Here is a 25367-nt window from a genome sequence, read left to right as displayed (position 1 = left end):
CCTTATGGCTCTAATTTGAAAGTGGTAGATGTCTAGTCTCCCTTATGGCTCTAATCTGATAGTGGTAGTGGTGTGGTAGATGCCTTGTCTCCTTTATGGCCCTAATCTGATTGTGGTAGATGCATAGTCTCCCTTATGGCTCTAATCTGATATTGGTAGTGGTGTGGTAGATGCCTTGTCTCCCTTATGGCCCTAAATTGATTGTGGTAGTGGTGTGGTAGATGTCTAGTCTCCCTTATGGCTCTAATCTGATTGTGGTAGATGCCTAGTCTCCTTTATGGCCCTGATCTGATTGTGGTAGATGCCTAGTTTCCTTTATGGCCCTAATCTGATAGTGGTAGATGTCTAGTCTCCCTTATGGCCCTAATCTGATAGTGGTAGTGGTGTGGTAGATGTCTAGTCTCCCTCATGGCTCTAATCTGATTGTGGTAGATGCCTAGTCTCCCTTATGGCTCTAATCTGATATTGGTAGTGGTGTGGTAGATGCCTTGTCTCCTTTATGGCCCTAATCTGATTGTGGTAGATGCCTAGTCTCCCTTATGGCTCTAATCTGATATTGGTAGTGGTGAGGTAGATGTCTAGTCTCCCTTATGGCTCTAATCTGATAGTGGTAGTGGTGTGGTAGATGCCTAGTCTCCCTTATGGCCCTAATCTGATATGGGTAGATGCCTAGTCTCCCTTATGGCTCTAATCCGATAGTGGTAGTGGTGTGGTAGATGCCTTGTCTCCCTTATGGCTCTAATCTGATAGTGGTAGTGGGGTGGTAGATGCCTAGTCTCCTTTATGGCCCTAATCTGATTGTGGTAGATGCCTAGTCTCCTTTATGGCCCTAATCTGATTGTGGTAGATGCCTAGTCTCCTTCATGGCCCTAATCTGATTGTGGTAGATGCCTTGTCTCCCTTATGGCCCTAATCTGATTGTGGTAGATGCCTAGTCTCCTTTATGGCCCTGATCTGATTGTGGTAGATAACTAGTCTCCCTTATGGCTCTAATTTGAAAGTGGTAGATGTCTAGTGTCCCTTATGGCTCTAATCTGATAGTGGTAGTGGTGTGGTAGATGCCTTGTCTCCTTTATGGCCCTAATCTGATTGTGGTAGATGCATAGTCTCCCTTATGGCTCTAATCTGATATTGGTAGTGGTGTGGTAGATGCCTTGTCTCCCTTATGGCCCTAAATTGATTGTGGTAGTGGTGTGGTAGATGTCTAGTCTCCCTTATGGCTCTAATCTGATTGTGGTAGATGCCTAGTCTCCTTTATGGCCCTGATCTGATTGTGGTAGATGCCTAGTTTCCTTTATGGCCCTAATCTGATAGTGGTAGATGTCTAGTCTCCCTTATGGCCCTAATCTGATAGTGGTAGTGGTGTGGTAGATGTCTAGTCTCCCTCATGGCTCTAATCTGATTGTGGTAGATGCCTAGTCTCCCTTATGGCTCTAATCTGATATTGGTAGTGGTGAGGTAGATGTCTAGTCTCCCTTATGGCTCTAATCTGATAGTGGTAGATGTCTAGTCTCCCTTATGGCTCTAATCTGATAGTGGTAGTGGTGTGGTAGATGTCTAGTCTCCCTTATGGCTCTAATCTGATTGTGGTAGATGCCTAGTCTCCGTTATGGCTCTAATCTGATATTGGTAGTGGTGAGGTAGATGTCTAGTCTCCTTTATGGCCCTAATCTGATAGTGGTAGATGTCTAGTCTCCCTTATGGCTCTAATCTGATATTGGTAGTGGTGTGGTAGATGTCTAGTCTCCCTTATGGCCCTGATCTGATTGTGGTAGATGTCTAGTCTCCCTTATGGCTCTAATCTGATAGTGGTAGATGTCTAGTCTCCCTTATGGCCCTAATCTGATAGTGGTAGATGTCTAGTCTCCCTTATGGCTCTAATCTGATAGTGGGGTGGTAGATGCCTTGTCTCCTTTATGGCTCTAATCTGATAGTGGTAGATGTCTAGTCTCCCTTATGGCTCTAATCTGATAGTGGTAGTGGTGTGGTAGATGCCTTGTCTCCTTTATGGCTCTAATCTGATAGTGGTAGTGGTGAGGTAGATGTCTAGTCTCCTTTATGGCTCTAATCTGATTGTGGTAGTGGGGTGGTAGATGTCTAGTCTCCCTTATGGCTCTAATCTGATAGTGGTAGTGGTGTGGTAGATGTCTAGTCTCCTTTATGGCCCTAATCTGATTGTGGTAGATGCCTTGTCTCCCTTATGGCCCTAATCTGATTGTGGTAGTGGTGTGGTAGATGTCTAGTCTCCTTTATGGCCCTAATCTGATTGTGGTAGATGCCTTGTCTCCCTTATGGCTCTAATCTGATTGTGGTAGATGCCTAGTCTCCTTTATGGCCCTAATCTGATTGTGGTAGATGTCTAGTCTCCCTTATGGCTCTAATCTGATAGTGGTAGTGGTGTGGTAGATGCCTTGTCTCCTTTATGGCTCTAATCTGATAGTGGTAGTGGTGAGGTAGATGTCTAGTCTCCTTTATGGCTCTAATCTGATTGTGGTAGATGCCTAGTCTCCCTTATGGCCCTAATCTGATTTTGGTAGATGTCTAGTCTCCCTTATGGCTCTAATCTGATAGTGGTAGTGGTGTGGTAGATGCCTTGTCTCCTTTATGGCTCTAATCTGATAGTGGTAGTGGTGAGGTAGATGTCTAGTCTCCTTTATGGCTCTAATCTGATTGTGGTAGATGTCTAGTCTCCCTTATGGCCCTAATCTGATTTTGGTAGATGTCTAGTCTCCCTTATGGCTCTAATCTGATATTGGTAGTGGTGTGGTAGATGCCTAGTCTCCCGTATGGCCCTAATCTGATTGTGGTAGATGCCTAGTCTCCCTTATGGCCCTAATCTGATAGTGGTAGTGGTGTGGTAGATGCCTAGTCTCCTTTATGGCCCTAATCTGATAGTGGTAGTGGTGTGGTAGATGCCCAGTCTCCCTTATGGCCCTAATCTGATATGGGTAGATGCCTAGTCTCCCTTATGGCTCTAATCCGATAGTGGTAGAGGTGTGGTAGATGCCTTGTCTCCTTTATGGCCCTAATCTGATTGTGGTAGATCCCTAGTCTCCTTTATGGCCCTAATCTGATTGTGGTAGATATCTAGTCTCCCTTATGGCCCTAATCTGATATTGGTGTGGTAGATGTCTAGTCTCCCGTATGGCCCTAATCTGATTGTGGTAGATGCCTAGTCTCCCTCATGGCTCTAATCTGATATTGGTAGTGGTGTGGTAGATGCCTTGTCTCCTATATGGCCCTAATCTGATTGTGGTAGATGCCTAGTCTCCCGTATGGCCCTAATCTGATAGTGGTAGTGGTGTGGTAGATGTCTAGTCTCCCTTATGGCTCTAATCTGATAGTGGTGTGGTAGATGCCTTGTCTCCCTTATGGCCCTAATCTGATTGTGGTAGATGCCTAGTCTCCTTTATGGCCCTGATCTGATTGTGGTAGATGCCTAGTCTCCTTTATGGCCCTAATCTGATAGTGGTAGTGGTGTGGTAGATGTCTAGTCTCCCTTATGGCCCTAATCTGATAGTGGTAGTGGTGTGGTAGATGCCTAGTCTCCCTTATGGCCCTAATCTGATTGTGGTAGTGGTGTGGTAGATGTCTAGTCTCCCTTATGGCCCTAATCTGATAGTGGTAGTGGGGTGGTAGATGCCTAGTCTCCCTTATGGCCCTAATCTGATAGTGGTAGTGGTGTGGTAGATGTTTAGTCTCCCTTATGGCCCTAATCTGATAGTGGTAGTGGGGTGGTAGATGTCTAGTCTCCCTTATGGCCCTAATCTGATAGTGGTAGTGGGGTGGTAGATGCCTAGTCTCCCTTATGGCCCTAATCTGATAGTGGTAGTGGGGTGGTAGATGCCTAGTCTCCCTTATGGCCCTAATCTGATAGTGGTAGATGTCTAGTCTCCCTTATGGCTCTAATCTGATAGTGGTAGTGGGGTGGTAGATGTCTAGTCTCCCTTATGGCTCTAATCTGATAGTGGTAGTGGGGTGGTAGATGTCTAGTCTCCTTTATGGCTCTAATCTGATAGTAGTAGTGGGGTGGTAGATGTCTAGTCTCCTTTATGGCCCTAATCTGATTGTGGTAGATGTCTAGTCTCCTTTATGGCTCTAATCTGATAGTGGTAGATGCCTAGTCTCCCTTATGGCCCTAATCTGATATGGGTAGATGCCTAGTCTCCCTTATGGCTCTAATCTGATATTGGTAGTGGTGTGGTAGATGTCTAGTCTCCCTTATGGCTCTAATCTGATAGTGGTAGTGGTGTGGTAGATGCCTTGTCTCCCTTATGGCCCTAATCTGATTGTGGTAGATGCCTAGTCTCCTTTATGGCCCTGATCTGATTGTGGTAGATGCCTAGTCTCCTTTATGGCCCTAATCTGATTGTGGTAGATGCCTAGTCTCCTTTATGGCCCTAATCTGATTGTGGTAGATGCCTAGTCTCCTTCATGGCCCTAATTTGAAAGTGGTAGATGTCTAGTCTCCCTTATGGCTCTAATCTGATAGTGGTAGTGGTGTGGTAGATGCCTAGTCTCCCTTATGGCCCTAATCTGATAGTGGTAGTGGTGTGGTAGATGCCTAGTCTCCTTTATGGCCCTAATCTGATTGTGGTAGATGCCTAGTCTCCCTTATGGCCCTAATCTGATAGTGGTAGTGGTGTGGTAGATGCCTAGTCTCCCTTATGGCCCTAATCTGATTGTGGTAGATGCCTAGTCTCCTTTATGGCCCTAATCTGATTGTGGTAGATGCCTTGTCTCCTTTATGGCCCTAATCTGATATTGGTAGTGGTGAGGTAGATGTCTAGTCTCCCTTATGGCTCTAATCTGATAGTGGTAGTGGTGTGGTAGATGCCTAGTCTCCCTTATGGCCCTAATCTGATATGGGTAGATGCCTAGTCTCCCTTATGGCTCTAATCCGATAGTGGTAGTGGTGTGGTAGATGCCTTGTCTCCCTTATGGCTCTAATCTGATAGTGGTAGTGGGGTGGTAGATGCCTAGTCTCCCTTATGGCTCTAATCCGATAGTGGTAGTGGTGTGGTAGATGCCTTGTCTCCCTTATGGCTCTAATCCGATAGTGGTAGTGGGGTGGTAGATGCCTAGTCTCCTTTATGGCTCTAATCTGATATTGGTAGTGGTGTGGTAGATGCCTTGTCTCCCTTATGGCTCTAATCTGATAGTGGTAGTGGGGTGGTAGATGCCTAGTCTCCTTTATGGCCCTAATCTGATTGTGGTAGATGCCTAGTCTCCTTTATGGCCCTAATCTGATTGTGGTAGTGGTGTGGTAGATGCCTAGTCTCCTTTATGGCTCTAATATGATAGTGGTAGTGGTGTGGTAGATGTCTAGTCTCCCTTATGGCTCTAATCTGATAGTGGTAGTGGGGTGGGAGATGCCTAGTCTCCTTTATGGCTCTAATCTGATAGTGGTAGTGGTGTGGTAGATGTCTAGTCTCCCTTATGGCTCTAATCTGATAGTGGTAGTGGGGTGGTAGATGTCTAGTCTCCCTTATGGCCCTAATCTGATATGGGTAGATGTCTAGTCTCCCTTATGGCTCTAATCTGATAGTGGTAGTGGTGTGGTAGATGCATTGTCTCCCTTCACTGTTGACGTTGAGACTGGTGTTTTGTGAGTACTATTTAATGAAGCTGCCAGTTGAGGACTTGTGAGACGTTTGTTTCTCAAACTAGATGCACTAGATGTACTTAACCTCTTGCTCAGTTGTGCACCTGGGCCTCCCACTCCTCTTTATATTCTGGTTAGATACAGTTTGCGCTGTTCTGTGAAGGGAGTAGTACACAGCGTTGTACGAGATTTATTAACGGGCCTCTGTACGCCTACGTAGATATTCTATAAGAAATCTGCCATTAGTTCCTGTCAAGGCAGCAGCTACTCTTCCTGGGGTTTATTATGGATCCCCATTAGTTCCTGTCAAGGCAGCAGCTACTCTTCCTGGGGTTTATTATGGATCCCCATTAGTTCCTGCCATGGCAGCAGCTACTCTTCCTGGGGTTTATTATGGATCCCCATTAGTTCCTGCCAAGGCAGCAGCTACTCTTCCTGGGGTTTATTATGGATCCCCATTAGTTCCTGACAAGGCAGCAGCTACTCTTCCTGGGGTTTATTATGGATCCCCATTAGTTCCTGCCATGGCAGCAGCTACTCTTCCTGGGGTTTATTATGGATCCCTATTAGTTCCTGCCAAGGCAGCAGCTACTCTTCCTGGGGTTTATTATGGATCCCCATTAGTTCCTGCCAAGGCAGCAGCTACTCTTCCTGGGGTTTATTATGGATCCCCGTTACTTCCTGCCAAGGCAGCAGCTACTCTTCCTGATTAGTTCCTGCCACCCGACTGAACAGTAGTCCAGGTGTGACAAAACTAGGGCCTGTAGGACCTACCTTGTTGATAGTGCTGTTAAGGTAGAACAGCGCTTTATTATGGACAGACTTCTCCCCATCCTAGCTACTGTTGTATCAATATGTTTTGACCGTGACAGTTTACAATTCAGGTTAACTCCAAGCAGTTAAGTCTCCTCAACTTGCTCAATTTCCACATTATTCATTACATGATTTAGTTGAGGTTAAGGGTTTAGTGAGTGTTTTGTTCCAAATACAATGCTTTGAGTTTTAGAAATATTTAGGGCTAACTTATTCCTTGCCACCCACTCTGAAACTAACTGCAGCTCTTTGTTGAGTGTTGCAGTCATTTCAGTCTCTGTAGTAACTGACGTGTATAGTGTTGAGTCATCCACATACATAGACACACTGGCTTTACTCAGTCAGTGGCATGTCATCAGTAAATATTGAAACAAGTAAGGAGCCTAGACAGCTGCCCTGGGGAATTCCTGATTCTACCTGGATTATGTTGGAGAGGCTTAAAGAACACCCTCTGTGTTCTGTTAGACAGGTAACGCTTTATCCTTGAAAGATGCACATCACTAGATTCTGGGTTAGATCATACATGGTGTGTGTGTGTGCGTATATACCTGCCAAACTGCAGAGGGAAGTTTTTCTGAATGCGGTAGAAGAGTTTCTCTCCAGAGTCCAGCTCTACGTAGAAGTACGGTGTCCCTGGAGGAGCAATCTGATAGAAACAAATTATTATTTATTATAACCAAGAATTACCAGAAAATATATAAAAGCAACTTAGAGTCCTGTTACATTTAACGTCTGGGTGGTCCCGGGAATCCAACCCACTATCCTGGTGTTGCACCATGCTCTACCAACTAAGCTACAGACCACCACAGTTTCAGCTTCTAGCATTACCATCTCATCTCATTATCATCTCCTATCATTACCATCTCATATCATTACCATCTCATAGCATTATCATCTCCTATCATTACCATCTCATATCATTATCATCTCATATCATTATCATCTCCTATCATTACCATCTCATATCATTATCATCTCCTAGCATTACCATCTCCTATCATTATCATCTCATATCATTACCATCTCCTATCATTATCATATCCTATCATTATCATCTCATATCATTACCATCTCCTATCATTATCATATCCTATCATTATCATCTCATATCATTATCATCTCCTATCATTATCATATCCTATCATTATCATCTCATATCATTACCATCTCATGGCATTATCATATCCTATCATTATCATCTCATATCATTACCATCTTCTATCATTATCATATCCTATCATTATCATATCCTAGCATTACCATCTCCTAACAATATCATCTCCTGGCATTATCATCTCCTATCATTATCATATCCTATCATTACCATCTCCTAACAATATCATCTCCTAGCATTACCATCTCATATCATTATCATATCATTACCATCTCCTAGCATTACCATCTCCTAGCATTACCATCTCCTAGCATTGTTACCAACTAGCATCGTTATCATCAACTAAACATTAAATACATGTTTTTAAACTCTATTTCATCTGAAACATTCTTACATGTTCAGTCATCAGATGGTTCTCCAATGGAACGTGTTCCCACATATAAATACTGAGGCATTGGATTGATATCAGTCATCAGATGGTTCTCCAATGGAACGTGTTCCCACATATAAATACTGAGGCATTGGATTGATATCAGTCATCAGATGGTTCTCCAATGGAACGTGTTCCCACATATAAATACTGAGGCATTGGATTGATATCAGTCATCAGATGGTTCTCCAATGGAACGTGTTCCCACATATAAATACTGAGGCATTGGATTGATATCAGTCATCAGATGGTTCTCCAATGGAACGTGTTCCCACATATAAATACTGAGGCATTGGATTGATATCAGTCATCAGATGGTTCTCCAATGGAACGTGTTCCCACATATAAATACTGAGGCATTGGATTGATATCAGTCATCAGATGGTTCTCCAATGGAACGTGTTCCCACATATAAATACTGAGGCATTGGATTGATATCAGTCATCAGATGGTTCTCCAATGGAACGTGTTCCCACATATAAATACTGAGGCATTGGATTGATATCAGTCATCAGATGGTTCTCCAATGGAACGTGTTCCCACATATAAATACTGAGGCATTGGATTGATATCAGTCATCAGATGGTTCTCCAATGGAACGTGTTCCCACATATAAATACTGAGGCATTGGATTGATATCAGTCATCAGATGGTTCTCCAATGGAACGTGTTCCCACATATAAATACTGAGGCATTGGATTGATATCAGTCATCAGATGGTTCTCCAATGGAACGTGTTCCCACATATAAATACTGAGGCATTGGATTGATATCAGTCATCAGATGGTTCTCCAATGGAACGTGTTCCCACATATAAATACTGAGGCATTGGATTGATATCAGTCATCAGATGGTTCTCCAATGGAACGTGTTCCCACATATAAATACTGAGGCATTGGATTGATATCAGTCATCAGATGGTTCTCCAATGGAACGCGTTCCCACATATAAATACTGAGGCATTGGATTGATATCAGTCATCAGATGGTTCTCCAATGGAACGTGTTCCCACATATAAATACTGAGGCATTGGATTGATATCAGTCATCAGATGGTTCTCCAATGGAACGTGTTCCCACATATAAATACTGAGGCATTGGATTGATATCAGTCATCAGATGGTTCTCCAATGGAACGTGTTCCCACATATAAATACTGAGGCATTGGATTGATATCAGTCATCAGATGGTTCTCCAACGGAACGTGTTCCCACATATAAATACTGAGGCATTGGATTGATATCAGTCATCAGATGGTTCTCCAATGGAACGTGTTCCCACATATAAATACTGAGGCATTGGATTGATATCAGTCATCAGATGGTTCTCCAATGGAACGTGTTCCCACATATAAATACTGAGGCATTGGATTGATATCAGTCATCAGATGGTTCTCCAATGGAACGTGTTCCCACATATAAATACTGAGGCATTGGATTGATATCAGTCATCAGATGGTTCTCCAATGGAACGTGTTCCCACATATAAATACTGAGGCATTGGATTGATATCAGTCATCAGATGGTTCTCCAATGGAACGTGTTCCCACATATAAATACTGAGGCATTGGATTGATGTGATGTTTAAAAACAGATGAGCTGGTTAAGAAGCTAAGATTAAAACGTTGTTCTACAGAAACAGTGTGTGTGTGTACCTGTTTGAGGTCTCTCTCTGTGTGTGTTTGTGTGTGTGTGTGTGTGTGTGTACCTGTTTGAGGTCTCTCTCTGTGTGTGTTTGTGTGTGTGTGTGTGTGTACCTGTTTGAGGTCTCTCTGTGTGTGTGTGTGTGTGTGTGTGTGTGTGTGTGTGTGTGTGTGTGTGTGTGTGTGTGTGTGTGTGTGTGTGTGTGTGTGTGTGTGTGTGTGTGTGTGTGTGTGTGTGTGTGTGTGTGTGTGTGTGTGTGTGTGTACCTGTTTGAGGTCTGTATGTTGTGGTATCTCCATCAGCTCCATGCTCTGTTCCTGCGCCTGCAGCATGAAGGCTTCTTTAATATCTTCAGTGGTACACTTATCCTCCGGTACTGGTACTACCTGGGGAGGGACAGACTGTTACAGGGGGTGTTCTACCTCCCTAGAGGGGGGACAGACTGTTACAGGGGGTGTTCTACCTCCCTAGAGGAGAGACAGACTGTTACAGGGGGTGTTCTACCTCCCTAGAGGAGGGACAGACTGTTACAGGGGGTGTTCTACCTCCCTAGAGGAGGGACAGACTGTTACAGGGGGTGTTCTACCTCCCTAGAGGAGGGACAGACTGTTACAGGGGGTGTTCTACCTCCCTAGAGGAGGGACAGACTGTTACAGGGGGTGTTCTACCTCCCTAGAGGAGGGACAGACTGTTACAGGGGGTGTTCTACCTCCCTAGAGGAGGGACAGACTGTTACAGGGGGTGTTCTACCTCCCTAGAGGAGGGACAGACTGTTACAGGGGGTGTTCTACCTCCCTAGAGGAGGGACAGACTGTTACAGGGGGTGTTCTACCTCCCTAGAGGAGGGACAGACTGTTACAGGGGGTGTTCTACCTCCCTAGAGGAGGGACAGACTGTTACAGGGGGTGTTCTACCTCCCTAGGGGAGGGACAGACTGTTACAGGGGGTGTTCTACCTCCCTAGAGGAGGGACAGACTGTTACAGGGGGTGTTCTACCTCCCTAGGGGAGGGACAGACTGTTACAGGGGGTGTTCTACCTCCCTAGGGGAGGGACAGACTGTTACAGGGGGTGTTCTACCTCCCTAGAGGAGGGACAGACTGTTACAGGGGGTGTTCTACCTCCCTAGAGGAGGGACAGACTGTTACAGGGGGTGTTCTACCTCCCTAGAGGAGGGACAGACTGTTACAGGGGGTGTTCTACCTCCCTAGAGGAGGGACAGACTGTTACAGGGGGTGTTCTACCTCCCTAGAGGAGGGACAGACTGTTACAAGGGGTGTTCTACCTCCCTAGAGGGGGGACAGACTGTTACAGGGGGTGTTATACCTCCCTAGAGGGGGGACAGACTGTTACAAGGGGTGTTCTACCTCCCTAGAGGAGGGACAGACTGTTACAGGGGGTGTTCTACCTCCCTAGAGGAGGGACAGACTGTTACAGGGGGTGTTCTACCTCCCTAGAGGAGGGACAGACTGTTACAGGGGGTGTTCTACCTCCCTAGAGGAGGGACAGACTGTTACGGGGGTGTTCTACCTCCCTAGAGGAGGGACAGACTGTTACAGGGGGTGTTCTACCTCCCTAGAGGAGGGACAGACTGTTACAGGGGGTGTTCTACCTCCCTAGAGGAGGGACAGACTGTTACAGGGGGTGTTCTACCTCCCTAGAGGAGGGACAGACTGTTACAGGGGGTGTTCTACCTCCCTAGAGGGGGGACAGACTGTTACAGGGGGTGTTCTACCTCCCTAGAGGAGGGACAGACTGTTACAGGGGTGCTGGTCTGGTCCTGGTTGTTCTACCTCACTGTTCTCTACTAAACTAATAGTGGTGTCGGCCAACACATCCATGTGGTAGTGTTGGTAAAACAGGCAGTTCCATTGGCTTATTAGCCCAGTCCAGTCATCTGGACTATTAAAGTCTTATTCCAGACAGACTTCAGTCCAGTCATCTGGACTATTAAAGTCTTATTCCAGACAGACTTCAGTCCAGTCATCTGGACTATTAAAGTCTTATTCCTGACAAAGACTTCAGTCCAGTCATCTGGACTATTTAAGTCTTATTCCTGACAAAGGCATCAGTCCAGTCATCTGGACCATTAAAGTCTTATTCCTGACAAAGACTTCAGTCCAGTCATCTGGGCTATTAAGGTCTTATTCCTGACAAAGACTTCAGTCCAGTCATCTGGACTATTTAAGTCTTATTCCTGACAAAGACTTCAGTCCAGTCATCTGGGCTATTAAGGTCTTATTCCTGACAAAGACTTCAGTCATCTGGACTATTAAAGTCTTATTCCTGACAAAGACTTCCGTCCAGTCATCTGGGCTATTAAGGTCTTATTCCTGACAAAGGCTTCAGTCCAGTCATCTGGACTATTAAAGTCTTATTCCTGACAAAGACTTCAGTCCAGTCATCTGGACTATTAAAGTCTTATTCCTGACAAAGGCTTCAGTCCAGTCATCTGGACTATTAAAGTCTTATTCCTGACAAAGGCTTCAGTCCAGTCATCTGGACTATTAAAGTCTTATTCCTGACAAAGACTTCAGTCATCTGGGCTATTTAAAGTCTTATTCCTGACAGACTTCAGTCCAGTCATCTGGACTATTAAAGTCTTATTCCTGACAAAGGCTTCAGTCCAGTCATCTGGACTATTAAAGTCTTATTCCTGACAAAGACTTCAGTCATCTGGGCTATTTAAAGTCTTATTCCTGACAGACTTCAGTCCAGTCATCTGGACTATTTAAGTCTTATTCCTGACAAAGGCTTCAGTCCAGTCATCTGGACTATTAAAGTCTTATTCCTGACAAAGGCTTCAGTCCAGTCATCTGGACTATTTAAAGTCTTATTCCTGACAAAGACTTCAGTCCAGTCATCTGGACTATTAAAGTCTTATTCCTGACAAAGACTTCAGTCCAGTCATCTGGACTATTTAAAGTCTTATTCCTGACAAAGACTTCAGTCCAGTCATCTGGGCTATTTAAAGTCTTATTCCTGACAAAGACTTCAGTCCAGTCATCTGGACTATGTAAGTCTTATTCCTGACAAAGACTTCAGTCCAGTCATCTGGACTATTAAAGTCTTATTCCTGACAGACTTCAGTCCAGTCATCTGGACTATGTAAGTCTTATTCCTGACAAAGACTTCAGTCCAGTCATCTGGACTATTAAAGTCTTATTCCTGACAGACTTCAGTCCAGTCATCTGGACTATTAAAGTCTTATTCCTGACAAAGGCTTCAGTCCAGTCATCTGGACTATTAAAGTCTTATTCCTGACAAAGACTTCAGTCCAGTCATCTGGACTATTAAAGCCTTATTCCTGACAAAGACTTCAGTCCAGTCATCTGGACTATTAAAGCCTTATTCCTGACAAAGACTTCAGTCCAGTCATCTGGACCATTAAAGTCTTATTCCTGACAAAGGCTTCAGTCCAGTCATCTGGACTATTAAAGTCTTATTCCTGACAAAGACTTCAGTCCAGTCATCTGGACTATTAAAGCCTTATTCCTGACAAAGACTTCAGTCCAGTCATCTGGACTATTAAAGTCTTATTCCTGACAAAGACTTCAGTCCAGTCATCTGGACTATTAAAGCCTTATTCCTGACAAAGACTTCAGTCCAGTCATCTGGACTATTTAAAGTCTTATTCCTGACAAAGACTTCAGTCCAGTCATCTGGGCTATTAAGGTCTTATTCCTGACAAAGGCTTCAGTCCAGTCATCTGGACTATTTAAGTCTTATTCCTGACAAAGACTTCAGTCATCTGGACTATTAAAGTCTTATTCCTGACAAAGGCTTCAGTCCAGTCATCTGGACTATTAAAGTCTTATTCCTGACAAAGGCTTCAGTCCAGTCATCTGGGCTATTAAGGTCTTATTCCTGACAAAGACTTCAGTCCAGTCATCTGGACAATTTAAAGTCTTATTCCTGACAAAGACTTCAGTCCAGTCATCTGGGCTATTTAAAGTCTTATTCCTGACAAAGACTTCAGTCCAGTCATCTGGACTATTTAAAGTCTTATTCCTGACAAAGACTTCAGTCCAGTCATCTGGACTATTTAAAGTCTTATTCCTGACAAAGGCTTCAGTCCAGTCATCTGGACTATTAAAGTCTTATTCCTGACAAAGGCTTCAGTCCAGTCATCTGGGCTATTAAGGTCTTATTCCTGACAAAGACTTCAGTCCAGTCATCTGGACTATTTAAGTCTTATTCCTGACAAAGGCTTCAGTCATCTGGACTATTTAAGTCTTATTCCTGACAAAGACTTCAGTCATCTGGACTATTTAAGTCTTATTCCTGACAAAGGCTTCAGTCATCTGGACTATTTAAGTCTTATTCCTGACAAAGGCTTCAGTCATCTGGACTATTTAAGTCTTATTCCTGACAAAGACTTCAGTCCAGTCATCTGGGCTATTAAGGTCTTATTCCTGACAAAGACTTCAGTCATCTGGACTATTAAAGTCTTATTCCTGACAAAGACTTCCGTCCAGTCATCTGGGCTATTAAGGTCTTATTCCTGACAAAGACTTCAGTCATCTGGACTATTTAAGTCTTATTCCTGACAAAGGCTTCAGTCATCTGGACTATTTAAGTCTTATTCCTGACAAAGGCTTCAGTCCAGTCATCTGGACTATTAAAGTCTTATTCCTGACAAAGACTTCAGTCATCTGGACTATTAAAGTCTTATTCCTGACAAAGGCTTCAGTCCAGTCATCTGGACCATTAAAGTCTTATTCCTGACAGACTTCAGTCCAGTCATCTGGGCTATTAAAGTCTTATTCCTGACAAAGACTTCAGTCCAGTCATCTGGTCTATTAAAGTCTTATTCCTGACAGACTTCAGTCCAGTCATCTGGGCTATTAAAGTCTTATTCCTGACAAAGACTTCCGTCCAGTCATCTGGACTATTTAAGTCTTATTCCTGACAGACTTCAGTCCAGTCATCTGGACTATTTAAGTCTTATTCCTGACAGACTTCAGTCCAGTCATCTGGACTATTTAAGTCTTATTCCTGACAGACTTCCGTCCAGTCATCTGGACTATTTAAGTCTTATTCCTGACAGACTTCCGTCCAGTCATCTGGACTATTAAAGTCTTATTCCTGACAGACTTCAGTCCAGTCATGTGGTCTATTTAAGTCTTAAATGGGGGTGAGTGAATTCCAGTCTACCTGTATCTGTAGGTGTTGGCTGTGGTAGTTCCTCTCAAACAGGACACAGCGCTGTCCTTTGCTCTTGTAGAAGGTCCTGACAGCCATCTTGTATCGGTCCAGTTCTTTAACCACCTCAGAGCTCAGTTCCACTACTGACTGGTAGTGACCGATGGGCAGTACCAACACATGCCGAGGGGTTAGACTGCCCTTAGCAAGGGCCAGGTAGCACTGAGGACAAATACATCAAGACAAAATGGTGAACTGGGGTCCTCAGAGCCCTTTACACAGAACGACCTCTTTCTACTGGGGGTCTTCAGAGGCCTTTACACAGAACGACCTCCTTCTACTATCTGTTGTAATACTCAGATTGTGTGTGTGGAAACTCACATGTGTACCAATGCTGATGACCAGGTGTTTCTCTACCTGAGGGCTGGCCAGACAGAACCAACAGGGACCGCTGGGCTGAGCTGAACCAGACACACACAGAGAGAGAGAGAAGTACATGAGAGGGTGGGAGACGGTGAGGGTGGGAGACGGTGAGGGTGGGAGACGGTGAGGGTGGGAGACGGTGAGGGTGAGAGACGGTGAGGGTGAGAGACGGTGAGGGTGGGAGACGGTGAGGGTGGGAGACGGTGAGGGTGAGAGACGGTGAGGGTGAGAGACGGTGAGGGTGGGAGACGGTGAGGGTGGGAGACGGTGAGGGTGGGACACGGTGAGGGTGGGAGACGGTGAGGGTGGGAGACGGTGAGGGTGGGAGACGGTGAGGGTGGGAGGCGGTGAGGGTGGGAGACGGTGAGGGTGGGAGACGGTGAGGGTGGGAGACGGTGAGGGTGGGAGACGGTGAGGGTGGGAGACGGTGAGGGTGTGTGTGTGAGGGTGTGTGTGTGAGGGTGGGAGATGGTGAGGGTGGGAGACGGTGAGGGTGTGTGTGTGAGGGTGGGAGATGGTGAGGGTGGGAGACGGTGAGGGTGGGAGACGGTGAGGGTGGGAGACGGTGAGGGTGTGTGTGTGAGGGTGGGAGATGGTGAGGGTGGGAGACGGTGAGGGTGGGAGATGGTGAGGGTGGGAGATGGTGAGGGAGAGGGTGGGAGACGGTGAGGGTAGGAGACGGTGAGGGTGGGAGACGGTGAGGGTGAGAGACGGTGAGGGTGAGAGACGGTGAGGGTGAGAGACGGTGAGGGTGGGAGACGGTGAGGGTGGGAGATGGTGAGGGTGAGGGTGGGAGACGGTGAGGGTGAGGGTGGGAGACGGTGAGGGTGGGAGACGGTGAGGGTGGGAGACGGTGAGGGTGGGAGATGGTGAGGGTGTGTGTGTGAGGGTGTGTGTGTGAGGGTGGGAGATGGTGAGGGTGGGAGACGGTGAGGGTGTGTGTGTGAGGGTGGGAGACGGTGAGGGTGGGAGACGGTGAGGGTGGGAGACGGTGAGGGTGGGAGACGGTGAGGGTGGGAGACGGTGAGGGTGGGAGACGGTGAGGGTGGAGACGGTGAGGGTGGGAGACGGTGAGAGACGGTGAGGGTGTGAGACGGTGAGGGTGTGAGACGGTGAGGGTGGGAGACGGTGAGGGTGGGAGACGGTGAGGGTGGGAGACGGTGAGAGACGGTGAGGGTGGGAGACGGTGAGGGTGGGAGATGGTGAGAGACGGTGAGGGTGGGAGACGGTGAGGGTAGGAGACGGTGAGGGTGGGAGACGGTGAGGGTGGGAGACGGTGAGAGACGGTGAGGGTGGGAGACGGTGAGGGTGGGAGACGGTGAGGGTGGGAGACGGTGAGGGTGGGAGATGGTGAGGGTGGGAGGCGGTGAGGGTGGGAGACGGTGAGGGTGGGAGGCGGTGAGGGTGGGAGATGGTGAGGGTGGGAGGCGGTGAGGGTGGGAGATGGTGAGGGTGGGAGACGGTGAGGGTGGGAGACGGTGAGGGTGGGAGACGGTGGGGTGTGTGTGTGTGTATAAGGGTGTGTGTGGGTGTATAAGGGTGTGTGTGGGTGTATAAGGGTGTGTGTGTTAGTGTGTGTGTGAGGGTGGGTGTTTGTGAGGGTGTGTGTGAGAGGGAGACTCACGGGGCCTGCGAGGTTGTTTAGGCCTGTCCAGATCAAAGGGCAGTCTCTGACTCTGCCTGTCTGAATCCCACGGCTGTCCTTGATTCTGCCCGTCTCCGTCTGAGGGCCTCTTCCTACCACGCCCCCCCTGGCCACGCCCCCCTCCACGCTGCTTCTTCCCCAGGTCAAAGAAGAACTGAGATGCTGGCTCCTGAGAGAGAGATGTCCACAGTATACAAAACATTCAGAACACTTTCCATGACAGACTGGCCAGGTGAATCCAGGTGAGAGATATGATCCCTTATTGATGTCACTTGCCAACAGGCACCTAAAGACTCTCAGATCATGAGAAACAAGATTCTCTGGTTTGACGAAACCAAGATTCAACTATTTGGCCTGAAAACCAAGCATCACGTCTGGAGGAAACCTGGCACCATCCCTACGGTGAAACGTGGTGGTGGCAGCATCATGTCTGGAGGAAACCTGGCACCATCCCTACGGTGAAACATGGTGGTGGCAGCATCACGTCTGGAGGAAACCTGGCACCATCCCTACGGTGAAACATGGTGGTGGCAGCATCATGTCTGGAAGAAACCTGGCACCATCCCTACGGTGAAGCATGGTGGTGGCAGCATCATGTCTGGAGGAAACCTGGCACCATCCCTACGGTGAAACATGGTGGTGGCAGCATCATGTCTGGAGGAAACCTGGCATCATCCCTACGGTGAAACATGGTGGTGGCAGCATCATGTCTGGAGGAAACCTGGCACCATCCCTACGGTGAAGCATGGTGGTGGCAGCATCATGTCTGGAGGAAACCTGGCACCATCCCTACGGTGAAGCATGGTGGTGGCAGCATCATGTCTGGAGGAAACCTGGCACCATCCCTACAGTGAAACATGGTGGTGGCAGCATCATGCTGTGGGGATGTTTTTAGCGGCAGGGAGTCAGGATCAAGGGAAAAATGAATGGAGCAAAGTACAGTGAGATCCTTGATGAAAACCTGCTCCAGAGCGCTCAGGACATCAGACTGGGGTGAAGGTTCACCTTCCAACAGGACAACAACCCTATTAGGACAACAACCCTAATAGGACAGACCCAAGAAGACTTGAGGCTGTAGTCGCTGCCAAAGGTACTTCAACAAAGTACTGAGTAAAAGGTCTGAATACTTATGTAAATGTGATATTTCTGTATATTTTGCATTATAAATGAGCAAACATGGAAACCCATTTCATGAAGCTGCCGACTAACAGTTCTTGTGCTGACGTTGCTTCCAGAGGCAGTTTGGAACTCGGTGCTGCAACCGAGGACAGGCGGGTTTTACTCGCTGCATGTTTCAGCTCTCGGCGGTCCCGTTCTGTGAGCTAGTGTGGACTACCACTTCACGGCTGAGACATTACTGCTCCGAGACTTCACAATAACTTACCGTCGACCGGGGCAGCTCTAGCAGCGGAGACATTTGTTCAAAGTGACTTGTTGGAAAGGTGGGATCCTACGACGGCGCCACGTTGAAAGTCACTGAGCTCTTCAGTAAGGCCATTCTACTGCCAATGTTTGTCTATGGAGATTGCATGGCTGTGTGCTCGATTTTATACACGTCAGCAACAGATGTGGCCCGAAATAGGCGAATCCACTAATTTGAAGGGGTGTGCACATACAATATATAGACACGAGTATCTTAGTTGTTGGACTTTATTTATCATGAAGCATTTCTCCAAACCCTGAGAGGATCCTAAGAGTGTGTTGTGTGTGTGTACCTGGACAGTAGGGTCAGGTCTCTCTCTGACCATCCTGCTGTAAGGGTTCTCAGTGACATCCTGAGGCTGTTTGACCAGTTCTGATGCCTCCATGCTTTTCATCGGGATAATGTTGAAGGCATAAAGGTACTAGAGAGAGAGAGACACAATACCTAGTTACAATATTAACCCCTAAGCCAGCTCGGATGCCTCCTGAGATACATCCATAGAGGTTCTTTATACAATACATCCTGGTACTAGAGAGAGATACATAGAGGTTCTGTATACAATACATCCTGGTACTAGAGAGAGATACATAGAGGTTCTGTATACAATAGATCCTGGTACTAGAGAGAGATAGAGGTTCTGTATACAATACATCCTGGTACTAGAGAGAGATACATAGAGGTTCTGTATACAATACATCCTGGTACTAGAGAGAGATAGAGGTTCTGTATACAATACATCCTGGTACTAGAGAGAGATACATAGAGGTTCTGTATACAATAGATCCTGGTACTAGAGAGAGATAGAGGTTCTGTATACAATACATCCTGGTACTACAGAGAGATACACAGATACATAGAGGTTCTGTATACAATACATCCTGGTTCTAGAGAGAGATACATAGAGGTTCTACATACAATACACAGTTACAATACATCCTGGTTCTAGAGGTTCTGATGTACACTACCTTTCAAAAGTTTGGGGTCAATTAGAAATGTTCTTGTTTTTGAAAGAAAAGCAACATTTTGGTCCATTAAAATAACGTCAAATTGATTAGAAATAGTGTAGACATTGTTAATGTTGTAAATGACTATTGTAGCTGGAAACGGCTGATTTTGAATGGAATATCTACATAGGCGTACAGAGGCCCGTTATCAGCAACCATCACTCCTGTGTTCCAATGGCACGTTGTGTTAGCTAATCCACGTTTATCATTTTAAAAGGCTAATTGATCATTAGAAAACCCTTTTGCAATTACGTTAGCACAGCTGTTGTTCTGATTAAAGAAGCAATAAAACTGTCCTTCTTTAGACTAGTTGAGTATCTGGAGCATCAGCATTTGTGGGTTCGATTACAGGCTCAAAATGGCCAGAAACAAAGCACTTTCTTCTGAAACTTGTCAGTCTATTATTGTTCTGAGAAATTAAGGCTATTCCATGTGAGAAATTGCCAAGAAACTGAAGATCTCGTACAACGCTGTGTACTACTCCCTTCACAGAACAGCACAAACTGGCCCTAACCAGAATAGAAAGAGGAGTGGGAGGCCCCGGTGCACAACTGAGCAAGAGGACAAGTACATTAGAGTGTCTAGTTTGAGAAACAGACACCTCACAAGTCCTCAACTGGCAGCTTCATTAAATAGTACCCGTAAAACACCAGTCTCAACGTCAACAGTGAAGAGGCGACTCCGGGATGCTGGCCTTCTAGGCAGAGTTGCAAAAAAAAAGCCATATCTCAGACTGGCCAATAAAAATAAAAGATTAAGATGGGCAAAATAACACAATAAAATTCTCCAACACAGTGGGACCCCACTACAGAGAGGGGAGTGGCCAATAACATCCTCCAATAACAGTGGGACCCCACTACAGAGAGGGGAGTGGCCAATAACATCCTCCAACACAGTGGGACCCCACTACAGAGAGGGGAGTGGCCAATAACATCCTCCAACACAGTGGGACCCCACTACAGAGAGGGGAGTGGCCAATAACATCCTCCACTGCAGAGAGGGGAGTGGCCAATAACATCCTCCAACACAGTGGGACCCCACTACAGAGAGGGGAGTGGCCAATAACATCCTCCAATAACAGTGGGACCCCACTACAGAGAGGGGAGTGGCCAATAACATCCTCCAATAACAGTGGGACCCCACTACAGAGAGGGGAGGGGCCAATAACATCCTCCAACACAGAGAGGGGAGTGGCCAATAACATCCTCCAATAACAGTGGGACCCCACTACAGAGAGGGGAGTGGCCAATAACATCCTCCAACACAGTGGGACCCCACTACAGAGAGGGGAGTGGCCAATAACATCCTCCAACACAGAGAGGGGAGTGGCCAATAACATCCTCCAATAACAGTGGGACCCCACTACAGAGAGGGGAGTGGCCAATAACATCCTCCAACACAGTGGGACCCCACTACAGAGAGGGGAGTGGCCAATAACATCCTCCAATAACAGCGGGACCTCACTACAGAGAGGGGAGTGGCCAATAACATCCTCCAACACAGTGGGACCCCACTACAGAGAGGGGAGTGGCCAATAACATCCTCCACTGCAGAGAGGGGAGTGGCCAATAACATCCTCCAACACAGTGGGACCCCACTACAGAGAGGGGAGTGGCCAATAACATCCTCCACTGCAGAGAGGGGAGTGGCCAATAACATCCTCCAACACAGTGGGACCCCACTACAGAGAGGGGAGTGGCCAATAACATCCTCCAATAACAGTGGGACCCCACTACAGAGAGGGGAGTGGCCAATAACATCCTCCAACACAGTGGGACCCCACTACAGAGAGGGGAGGGGCCAATAACATCCTCCAATAACAGTGGGACCCCACTACAGAGAGGGGAGTGGCCAATAACATCCTCCAACACAGTGGGACCCCACTACAGAGAGGGGAGTGGCCAATAACATCCTCCAATAACAGTGGGACCCCACTACAGAGAGGGGAGTGGCCAATAACATCCTCCAACACAGTGGGACCCCACTACAGAGAGGGGAGTGGCCAATAACATCCTCCAACACAGTGGGACCCCACTACAGAGAGGGGAGTGGCCAATAACATCCTCCAACACAGTGGGACCCCACTACAGAGAGGGGAGTGGCCAATAACATCCTCCAACACAGTGGGACCCCACTACAGAGAGGGGAGTGGCCAATAACATCCTCCAACACAGTGGGACCCCACTACAGAGAGGGGAGTGGCCAATAACATCCTCCAATAACAGCGGGACCTCACTACAGAGAGGGGAGTGGCCAATAACATCCTCCAATAACAGTGGGACCCCACTACAGAGAGGGGAGTGGCCAATAACATCCTCCAATAACAGTGGGACCCCACTACAGAGAGGGGAGTGGCCAATAACATCCTCCAACACAGTGGGACCCCACTACAGAGAGGGGAGTGGCCAATAACATCCTCCAATAACAGCGGGACCTCACCTTTCTCTTCTCTGGGTTGTTGACGGTTGCCAGGGCGATAAATCTGCTGACATGCTGAGTATTCTCCTGAAGAACAACATGATTCCTACACAAAAACACACGTTAACTCCCTCTACCGTTTATATACACGTTAACTCCCTCTACCGTTTATATACACGTTAACTCCCTTTGTGTGTATTACTCTGTAAGGTTGTGTTGTGTGTGTGTGTGTGTACCTGTAAGGTTGTGTTGTGTGTGTGTGTGTGTGTGTGTACCTGTAAGGTAGTCTCTCATAGTGAACTCCTTCTACCGCAGCAAAGTGGTAGTATGGTAGTTTATGTACAGTGTGCATTACCCTGTAAGGTTGTGTTGTGTGTGTGTGTGTGTGTGTGTGTGTGTGTGTGTGTGTGTGTGTGTGTGTGTGTGTGTGTGTGTGTGTGTGTACCTGTAAGGTTGTGTTGTGTGTGTGTGTGTACCTGTAAGGTAGTCTCTCATAGTGAACTCCTTCTACCGCAGCAAAGTGGTAGCGAGGCTTCAGCTTGTTCGCCAGGTGGGAGATGGAGGTCGTTCCACAGAACTTAGTGTTGACTTCCTGAAACAAAGAAACGTTTCAAATAAACAACACTGTTTAGCTGGGTCAAACACAAGCATCTGAGGATGCTAGCTTCTGGGGCTAGTTAGAGGGTAGTGGGGCTAGTTAGAGGGTAGTGGGGCTAGTTAGAGGGTAGTGGGGCTAGTTAGAGGGTAGTGGGGCTAGTTAGAGGGTAGTGGGACTAGTTAGAGGGTAGTGGGACTAGTTAGAGGGTAGTGGGGCTAGTTAGAGGGTAGTGGGGCTAGTTAGAGGGTAGTGGGGCTAGTTAGAGGGTAGTGGGGCTAGTTAGAGGGTAGTGGGGCTAGTTAGAGGGTAGTGGGGCTAGTTAGAGGGTAGTGGGGCTAGTTAGAGGGTAGTGGGCTAGTTAGAGGGTAGTGGGGCTAGTTAGAGGGTAGTGGGGCTAGTTAGAGGGTAGTGGGGCTAGTTAGAGGGTAGTTAGGTGCTGATGAGGGTAGTTAGGTGCTGATGAGGGTAGTTAGGTGCTGATGAGGGTAGTTAGGTGCTGATGAGGGTAGTTAGGTGCTGATGAGGGTAGTTAGGTGCTGATGAGGGTAGTTAGGTGCTGATGAGGGTAGTTAGGTGCTGATGAGGGTAGTTAGGTGCTGATGAGGGTAGTTAGGTGCTGATGAGGGTAGTTGAGGGTAGTTAAGTGCTGATGAGGGTAGTTAGGTGCTGATGAGGGTAGTTAGGTGCTGATGAGGGTAGTTGAGGGTAGTTAAGTGCTGATGAGGGTAGTTAGGTGCTGATGAGGGTAGTTGAGGGTAGTTAGGTGCTGATGAGGGTAGTTAGGTGCTGAAGAGGGTAGTTGAGGGTAGTTAGGTGCTGAAGAGGGTAGTTGAGGGTAGTTAGGTGCTGAAGAGGGTAGTTGAGGGTAGTTAGGTGCTGAGGAGGGTAGTTGAGGGTAGTTAGGTGCTGAGGAGGGTAGTTAGGTGCTGATGAGGGTAGTTAGGTGCTGATGAGGGTAGTTGGGTGCTGAGGAGGGTAGTTGGGTGCTGAGGAGGGTAGTTGGGTGCTGAGGAGGGTAGTTAGGTGCTGAGGAGGGTAGTTAGGTGCTGAGGAGGGTAGTTAGGTGCTGAGGAGGGTAGTTGGGTGCTGAGGAGGGTAGTTGGGTGCTGAGGAGGGTAGTTGGGTGCTGAGGAGGGTAGTTGGGTGCTGAGGAGGGTAGTTAGGTGCCGATGAGGGGAGTTAGGTGCCGAGGAGGGTAGTTAGGTGCCGAGGAGGGTAGTTAGGTGCCGAGGAGGGTAGTTGGGTGCTGATGAGGGTAGTTAGGTGCTGATGAGGGTAGTTGAGGGTAGTTAGGTGCTGATGAGGGTAGTTAGGTGCTGATGAGGGTAGTTGAGGGTAGTTAGGTGCTGATGAGGGTAGTTATGTGCTGAAGAGGGTAGTTGAGGGTAGTTAGGTGCTGAAGAGGGTAGTTGAGGGTAGTTAGGTGCTGAGGAGGGTAGTTGAGGGTAGTTAGGTGCTGAGGAGGGTAGTTAGGTGCTGATGAGGGTAGTTAGGTGCTGAGGAGGGTAGTTGGGTGCTGAGGAGGGTAGTTGGGTGCTGAGGAGGGTAGTTGGGTGCTGAGGAGGGTAGTTGGGTGCTGAGGAGGGTAGTTAGGTGCTGAGGAGGGTAGTTGGGTGCTGAGGAGGGTAGTTAGGTGCTGAGGAGGGTAGTTAGGTGCTGAGGAGGGTAGTTGGGTGCTGAGGAGGGTAGTTGGGTGCTGAGGAGGGTAGTTGGGTGCTGAGGAGGGTAGTTAGGTGCTGAGGAGGGTAGTTAGGTGCTGAGGAGGGTAGTTGGGTGCTGAGGAGGGTAGTTAGGTGCTGAGGAGGGTAGTTAGGTGCCGAGGAGGGTAGTTAGGTGCCGAGGAGGGTAGTTAGGTGCCGAGGAGGGTAGTTAGGTGCCGAGGAGGGTAGTTAGGTGCCGAGGAGGGTAGTTAGGTGCCGAGGAGGGTAGTTAGGTGCCGAGGAGGGTAGTTAGGTGCCGAGGAGGGTAGTTAGGTGCCGAGGAGGGTAGTTAAGTGCTGAGGAGGGTAGTTAAGTGCTGAGGAGGGTAGTTAAGTGCTGAGGAGGGTAGTTAGGTGCTGATGAGGGTAGTTGAGGGTAGTTGGGTGCTGAGGAGGGTAGTTGAGGGTAGTTAGGTGCTGAGGAGGGTAGTTGGAGTGTCTTACGGGGCTGTTGGCGTACTGCCAGACTCCGCGGGGCCACTGTGATGTCAGCAGGATGTCCACTCCTCTGAACTGGTTGTTGCTAATCAGTGGCTCCACCAGCTGACTGAGGTCGTTAGGAGAGAAGCAGTGAGCTGGTGTCGGATCCTGTTGCCCCTCACGACCACTCACATACGCAATCTGCAGGCCTGACGCCCCAGTGAAGACACCACGTCGACCTGACACACATAGTGAGAGAGAGATATGTTATGGTCTAGCCTGTGAAACAACAGTGGAAATACAGAGCAGTATTACCCAGGCAGGGTCAGGGGTCAGAGTCTACTCTTACCCAGGTAGGTGATGTCAGTCTACTCAGGGTCAGAGGTCAGAGTCTACTCTTACCCAGGTAGGTGATGTCAGTCTACTCAGGGTCAGGGGTCAGAGTCTACTCTTACCCAGGTAGGTGATGTCAGTCTACTCAGGGTCAGAGTCTACTCTTACCCAGGTAGGTGATGTCAGTCTACTCAGGGTCAGGGTCAGTCTACTCTTACCCAGGTAGGTGATGTCAGTCTACTCAGGGTCAGAGTCTACTCTTACCCAGGTAGGTGATGTCAGTCTACTCAGGGTCAGGGGTCAGAGTCTACTCTTACCCAGGTAGGTGATGTCAGTCTACTCAGGGGTCAGTCTACTCTTACCCAGGTAGGTGATGTCAGTCTACTCAGGGTCAGTCTACTCTTACCCAGGTAGATGATGTCAGTCTACTCAAGGTCAGGGTCAGAGTCTACTCTTACCCAGGTAGGTGATGTCAGTCTACTCAGGGTCAGGGGTCAGAGTCTACTCTTACCCAGGTAGGTGATGTCAGTCTACTCAGGGTCAGGGTCAGTCTACTCTTACCCAGGTAGGTGATGTCAGTCTACTCAGGGTCAGGGGTCAGAGTCTACTCTTACCCAGGTAGGTGATGTCAGTCTACTCAGGGTCAGGGGTCAGAGT

General features: G+C 47.6%; 1 protein-coding gene across 3 annotated transcripts in view; it reads right to left on the bottom strand.

Moving 5' to 3' along the window:
* The window catches only part of cwf19l1 (CWF19 like cell cycle control factor 1), a 48051-nt gene that overhangs the window by 19547 nt on the left and 3137 nt on the right, over window positions 1–25367 (bottom strand). For 2 of the 3 annotated variants that reach the window (XM_055937174.1, XM_055937176.1), the window contains exons 5-13: window positions 24402–24616; window positions 22137–22252; window positions 21682–21766; window positions 18531–18659; window positions 16795–16984; window positions 15129–15208; window positions 14760–14969; window positions 9871–9990; window positions 6967–7064 (exon numbers count right to left, since the gene is read on the bottom strand). In XM_055937174.1, the coding sequence (XP_055793149.1) occupies window positions 6967–7064; window positions 9871–9990; window positions 14760–14969; window positions 15129–15208; window positions 16795–16984; window positions 18531–18659; window positions 21682–21766; window positions 22137–22252; window positions 24402–24616 (1243 nt within the window). Of the gene's footprint in view, window positions 1–6966; window positions 7065–9870; window positions 9991–14759; window positions 14970–15128; window positions 15209–16794; window positions 16985–18530; window positions 18660–21681; window positions 21767–21935; window positions 22006–22136; window positions 22253–24401; window positions 24617–25367 lie in introns of those variants that run through there. The other variant, XM_055937175.1, reaches the window with a different exon arrangement.

Source organism: Salvelinus fontinalis, chromosome 11 (assembly GCF_029448725.1).
Source record: "Salvelinus fontinalis isolate EN_2023a chromosome 11, ASM2944872v1, whole genome shotgun sequence".
Taxonomy (NCBI): Eukaryota; Metazoa; Chordata; class Actinopteri; order Salmoniformes; family Salmonidae; genus Salvelinus; species Salvelinus fontinalis.
The sequence above is the reverse complement of the archived record's forward strand: the minus strand, read 5'-3'. Positions and strand labels throughout refer to the sequence as shown.